Raw genomic sequence first — 6,679 nt, forward strand, 5'->3', positions numbered from 1 at the left:
CGTCGCGGAGCAGCAGAGACCTCCAGTACCTGCCACTGCTGCACCAGCATCCTATTCTCCAGAGCCCTTCCGCCTGCCCGGCCGTCCGCCGGAGCACCCGTGTCCGGAGCCCTTCCGCCCGGCCGTCCGCCGGAGCACCGGTGGCCGACGCTCTTCGGCGGCCCCGTGGCCGGTCAGATCCTGTCACCCCTCCTCCGGACCCCCGCCGCCCACCCTAGTCGGCCTTGTAGCTGTGGGGACATCCCTCCTCCAGACCCCCTCCACCCGCCCTGTTTTGTGTCTTGTTGTACGTCTGGAATCCGTTCCTTAAGGGGGGGGTACTGTCAGGATCCAGGATCCCTGTCTGACCCGACACCTCCCATGGCCGCACCCTTGATTGTGCACAGCTGAGGACACTCCAGCCGATCACCTCCTGCAGCCTGACACACCAGACTCAGGGCCCACTAATGAGTCTCCTGTCACTATATAAGCTCTGGTCCTGCAGTCTGGGGGTGGTCAGGTCGTACCGTCTTTCACCCGCTGAAACCCCGTGGCATCCTCTGCCCTCCTTGTGTTTGTGGATACACTCCGCCGCTCTGCCCTCCTTGTGGTCCACGGATTACACTCCGCCGCTCTACCCGCCTTGTGGTAAACGGACTACACTCGCCGTCAAGCTGCCAGCCCTCCGGTGTCGAGCCACGGGCCTCACACCGTCGATCTGCCGCTCGGGTGTCGGACCACGGGCTCCACACCTGCACGCACAGTCTAAATAAAACCTGTTACTATTCACTTCTGTCTCCTGTGGTCTTGCGTTTGGGTCCTACCTGTGAACTCCCATGACACTGACGAGTTAACGTGAGCTTGTTGGTCGAGTTCAGGGGTCACCTATAGGGGTCCAGACCCAATCGCCTTTGTATCCGGACCCCGGACCTATAACCAACCGATAGATAATTAAGAATTATTACATGTTGACGGAGCGCTTCTATTTCAACTGAGGCAGCTTTCCTAGTCGTCGTACGTGAGTCAGAGAAGTTATTTCACATGATGTTCTCCAAAAAGAGAAATTTGGACAGCGAGACGAGAGTCCAACAATGAACAGACTCTTATATGTTCATTCTTCACAGGCAGTTTAAAACCAGTTTGTCTCACATGTTCAGAGACTGTGACGATTATTTAAAGCACCAATGTGAAGCGTCACTGAGACAAAGTACAACTCTTTTGAGCAAACGTACCCTCCAACATCTGAAATGAAGTCACAGATAAAAAACAATCTAAGAGCCCGATATGATCAGAATCCTACCGCATGAAGTCACTGACCAACACTGATGTTAACAGAGAGAATCGAGATGAAACAAGATGTTTAATAACTACAGATAAAGTTCCTGCAAGCGTTTTCAGAAGAGAAAAATATCATATTTTCTTATCACTTTACACCTGAACTAACAGAATTTAAAGCTGCAGGACAATAATAACAATAATGTTTTTTCAAAAAGCAAGTACTTTATTTTGAGATGCACATTTTTCAAAAGCTTTCTGTGATGAACATTTATTCATGATCAGAGTATGTATCGAGTTTAACATTTTGCAGCTTTACAGTCTGTTCTTTCATGGATTTTAGTTTTCTTGGTTCCGATTCGTAGATCATGCACGTTTATCTTTTCTCCATCCTGGTTCTCAGTGCTGCAGCTCAGGATCCTGACCACCGCTCATTTCCCTTCTAGCTCCTTCTTATCAGACTCTGATCTGCAGTGACCTCGTTGGCAGCGTAGCACCGTGGGCTCTGAGGAACAAGACCGGTCACGATTCCCACAGGGTGTAAACCCGAGACCTGCAGAGACATCGTGGCTGTATTCTTAAAGCAGTGACGTATTCTGGATCATTACCGCGGTGCAACTTTGAGACATGCTCTGGAGCAGTGGTTCTCAGCTGGTCTGGCTGCGGGACCCACCATCACCCCTTAATGTCAAGCCGGGACCCACGATCTATATTCAAGAAGTCTAGTAGTAGTAACGTCTCTGTGTAGTAAACAACTGTCAAATCAAATAAAGAAAGTACACATCAATTATATTTTACCCAAAGATAACTGTTACATCAGCCTGCTGCACTCCTTCAGTCCACAGATCCAGCAATGAGTCAGTACTTTGGACTGAGACACACCTCAGTGTTACATGTGAAGCAACAACATTCTTCAGAGGAGGCGTGACAAAGCTCCACCCCTCACCTGACTCACCTGAGACAAAGCAGGAAACAGTTTGCCTTCCTCCCTCACTAAAGAGAGACACGCAGCCTGAAAACAGACGATCAGATTCACCTTCAGAACAAACGAACAACTTCCTCTGAGTGAGTTCAGCTCCAGGAGAGAAAAGAGGAAAACTACAACACTGCTGCTTCAACCTGCTGACGCTCCACACACTGAATGTGAGTTTGACTAAAAACAGTGAAGTTAGTAGAGGAGGGAGGGGAGCCATGACTGATGTCCTTTCTGTGTTTTCAGCTTCACTCACAGACTAAATGGCTTCCAGATCATGAATGAATTGTGATGTTACAAACATGAACAGTGATCGGTATTATATTGAGTAGGAACAGAATACATCACAACTGTTATCACTTTCATTGACTACAGTTAGAAAAACAGTAATTAAATGTATCGATGCCAAAAGCTGTGGACTGTAACTAAATACATTTACTCAATTAAAACAAAACATGTTTTAAACATCAGTAAAATATCTGCAAAGTATCCTGAAAACATTGTTTTAATATCAGTTTAGGAAGAGGAAAACATTTTTGTTATTTTTAAATCCGGTAATTTCAGGAACATTTCAAAGTATCTCATCTGTCAGATTAATCTAATGAGAACATCCAGAAGATATTCATGAAATAAAACTATTATTGAGTTCATATGAGTACATTTGAAGTCATGATTTATGTTTTATTGGTGGTTCAACAGGTGATAACAGAGGTGACTTTGTTGTCATGTTGCTCATCTTTATTTAACATGATTTAAAACAAACAAAGTAAAAACTGACAGAAACAGTGAACATGAATTTACTCTGCTCGTGTTTTCTTTGTGTTTGTTCCGTTAAAGTTAAGTTGACATAAAGACGTGATCTCAGAGCAGAGTGATGGATCTTATTCATCACATTCATCATCTGTTCCCTTTTAAGGTGAAACACATCAGAGGGCTGACAGAGCTCCGCCCCTTACATGACATCATCTGAGACAAACAGGAAACAGTTTGTTCCTGTTCAGTTCTCAGTGAGAAGAGACTCACCGACAGACAGACGGTAAGATTTACCTTCATTACAAAGCTGTGACTTCAACTGAGGACAGTTACAGGTAGAAGGACTAGAGTACTGCAGTACTGATGTACTGAAGTACTTCTTCCTGCTGCTGACTTGTTATGAAAATGTTCCTCATGCAGATAAAATGAGGTAAAACCTGTTAAGCAGTGAGCTGTAGAGGTGTGGTAGGTGTTTGTGGAGTGAAACACACCCCTGTGTTACAGGTGAAGCGTTTAGCAGAGGAGTGACAAAGCTCCACCCCTCACCTGACTCACCTGAGACAAACAGTTTGTGATTCTTCCTCACTAAAGAGACACACAGACTGAGAGAGAGACGATCAGATTCACCTTCAGACCAAACTAACAACTTCCTCTGAGTGAGTTCAGCTCCAGGAGAGAAAAGAGGAAAACTACAACACTGCTGCTTCAACCTGCTGATGCTCCACACACTGAATGTGAGTTTGACTAAAAACAGTGAAGTTAGTAGAGGAGGGAGGGGAGCCATGACTGATGTCCTTTCTGTGTTTTCAGCTTCACTCACAGACTAAATGGCTTCCAGATCAGAGGAGGATCTCTGCTGTCCGGTCTGTCGTGAAGTCTTTAGAGATCCTGTTGTTCTGTCATGTAGCCACAGCTTCTGTAAAGACTGTCTGAAGAGCTGGTGGAGAGAGAAACCAACTCAGGAGTGTCCAGTTTGTAAGAGAAGATCTTCTAGGAATCAACCACCTTGTAACCTGGTGTTAAAGAACCTGTGTGAGTCCTTCTTACTGGAGAGAGATCAGAGAGCTTCAGAGCCTCTCTGCAGTCTGCACTCTGAGAAACTCAAACTCTTCTGTCTGGACCATCAGCAGCCAGTGTGTCTCGTCTGCAGAGATTCAGAGAAACACAGCGACCACAGATTCAGACCCATCGATGAAGCTGCTCGACCACACAAGAAGAACCTTCAGGAAACTCTGGAGCCCTTAAAGGAGAAGTTAAAGGTTTATGAAGAAGTTAAAGTGAAGTCTGATCAAACAGCAGAACACATGAAGGTCCAGGCCCGACGCACAGAGAGGCAGATTAAGGATCAGTTTAAGAAGCTTCACCAGTTTCTAGAGGAGGAAGAGGAGGCCAGGATGGCTGCACTGAGGGAGGAAGAGGAGCAGAAGAGTCAGATGATGAAGGAGAAGATGGAGGCTCTGAGCAGAGAGATAGCAGCTCTTTCAGACACAGTCAGAGCCACAGAGGACGAGCTGAGAGCTGAAGACGTCTCATTCCTCAACAACTACAAGGCTGCAGTGGAAAGAGTCCAGCAGCGCCCCCTGCTGGAGGATCCACAGCTGCTCTCAGGAGCTCTGATAGACGAGGCCAAACACCTGGGCAACCTGGCCTTCAACATCTGGAACAAGATGAAGGACATGGTCTCCTACACTCCTCTGATTCTGGACCCAAACACTGCTGTTCTAGACCTCATCCTGTCTGAAGATCTGACCAGTGTGAGACGAGGAGAGGAACAGCAGCTTCCTGATAATCCAGAGAGGTTTGATGTAGACTTGTCTGTTCTGGGCTCTGAGGGATTTAACTCAGGGACTCACAGCTGGGATGTTGAGGTAGGAGACAGTACATACTGGGAACTGGGTGTGTTAGCAGAGTCTGTCCAGAGGAAGGGAGACATAGAGTCTGGATTATGGAGAATAGTGTTCTATAAAGATAAATACTCAGCACAGTCACCATCAGGTGGACTCACTGTTCTCTTAGTGCAGAAGAAGTTCCAGAGGATCAGAGTGAATCTGGACTGGAACAGAGGAAAGCTGTCGTTCTCTGATCCTGATACTAACACACACATACACACCTTCACACACACTTTCACTGAGAGGATGTTTCCATACATTAACACTTATGATGAAGTGAATATCTTACCAATGAAGGTGTGTGTGACAGTGGAACAGAGCAGTTAGAGATAAAGATCATAAATATATTCATGGTGTTGATGTTTTAAAGCCTTAAAGCTGCACCTGTCCTCCTGATGTCTCATTCTTCTCAATATATCTTTATTATTTCAGTTATTGTTGTATTATTGTTGTTGTTGTTCTTTAGTTTGACAGTCAGCTGTTTGTTTCTGTTCTCTACCTTTTCACATATAAATATATCACTTAGTTGCTCACGTTGTGCTTTGTTCAGCCGTTCTCGTCCTCGACAGCCGAGACCAGAGGCTTCATGTTGTCGTCTTGTTTTCACGATGTTCGTCCGCTCCGTTCTCATGTGATGTATCAGGAACGTCTGGAGGGAACTTCTTCACCTCTCACACAAACATCCACTTGGACTCAAGGATGAACTGATTATAACGTGAAGTCAAAAGTCACTTTGACTTCACAGAACAATCAAGAATTCATCTAATTATTCATTATAATTCCACACAAATGATGAAGTGGTGACGTTGTGAACAGACATGTTTGTGAACTGTAACTTGAGCGGTTGGTGGAGGAATACAGCCGTGAGTCGGTCGTTCTAGTTCTTGTTGTGGATACTGTGTGGTTTTAAACTTGAGTTTCTTTGATTGTTGTGACTTGTGTGTGTGGAGTCATGACGACCAGCGAGCACTTTGTGGAAGCTGATGGATCCAAATGAAGAATAAAGAATCAATTCATCATCAACTGAAGGTTTGAGCTTCAATCATTGTTCAGATCTAACACACTTTATTTCATCTTCGACATCAGATTATATTCAGGGTAGGACATTGACATATTTTTTAGGGGGCAATTTTTTCCCCCGACTGACTGAAATCCAGGGCATTTCCAAAAAATTGGGGGCACTTTTTGAAACTTGTGAAATAACATTTAACCTTTGTTGAAAATAATGAATATTAATAAAAATAATAAATATTTAGGCTTACAGTATAACCCTAACCCTAACCCTACTCCACAGCAACAACACTAATTTAACAGTCTAGAAAATATAAGCTGGAGGGTAAGATCGGGTTCACAGCATGAAAGTACTTTTATTAAATTATTGCTGACTACATGTTTATTTGTACACTCTTGTTTATCTCTCTTCCACCTCTATTTCTGTACCTCTTGCTTTTCTCTGTTTGAATGTCAGCTTGTGCTGAATCACCCATTTGCTGAATATCGCGGCTAAATCTACAAATCTATTTGTCTCAATCTTGCTTCGCTCTCCACCTCTCACTCTTATGAATTCAAATCCAGATGCATTCCACTGTCCCCGGAGGATAGGAAACCTGTTGTAGAAGTGATATATATAATCTCTCAGCTGAGGCCGTGTTCCCTCCCAGACAGTTTGACATTTACATTTTGGGGTATCTACCTGTGAGCCATAACAACACTGACTTGTGAGTGCAGCAGTGGAATCCATGACTCAACAATGATTTAATATCAAACATAATGTTACACATTTTAACATCAGCATGAGATTATCACATTA

At 44.5% G+C, this 6,679-nt stretch overlaps 1 protein-coding gene across 3 annotated transcripts; it reads left to right on the forward strand.

Moving 5' to 3' along the window:
• Window positions 1-2,248: 2,248 nt before the first annotated feature.
• Window positions 2,249-5,847, forward strand: LOC306775385 (nuclear factor 7, ovary-like). 3 transcript variants are annotated; one of them, XM_079265790.1, is made up of 4 exons: window positions 2,249-2,397; window positions 3,144-3,263; window positions 3,485-3,714; window positions 3,791-5,847. In XM_079265790.1, exon 4 carries the CDS (start codon window positions 3,808-3,810, stop codon window positions 5,194-5,196), a length of 1,389 nt encoding a protein of 462 aa, XP_079121916.1. In that variant the 5' UTR covers window positions 2,249-2,397; window positions 3,144-3,263; window positions 3,485-3,714; window positions 3,791-3,807; the 3' UTR covers window positions 5,197-5,847. The 3 variants fall into 3 exon arrangements, with proteins under 3 accessions (XP_079121916.1, XP_079121915.1, XP_079121917.1); XM_079265789.1 differs by having other exon boundaries at window positions 3,572-3,714; XM_079265791.1 differs by lacking the exons at window positions 3,144-3,263; window positions 3,485-3,714.
• The last annotated feature ends 832 nt before the right edge of the window (window positions 5,848-6,679 follow it).

This window comes from Melanostigma gelatinosum (assembly GCF_949748355.1).
Source record: "Melanostigma gelatinosum genome assembly, chromosome: 3".
Lineage (NCBI taxonomy): Eukaryota > Metazoa > Chordata > Actinopteri > Perciformes > Zoarcidae > Melanostigma > Melanostigma gelatinosum.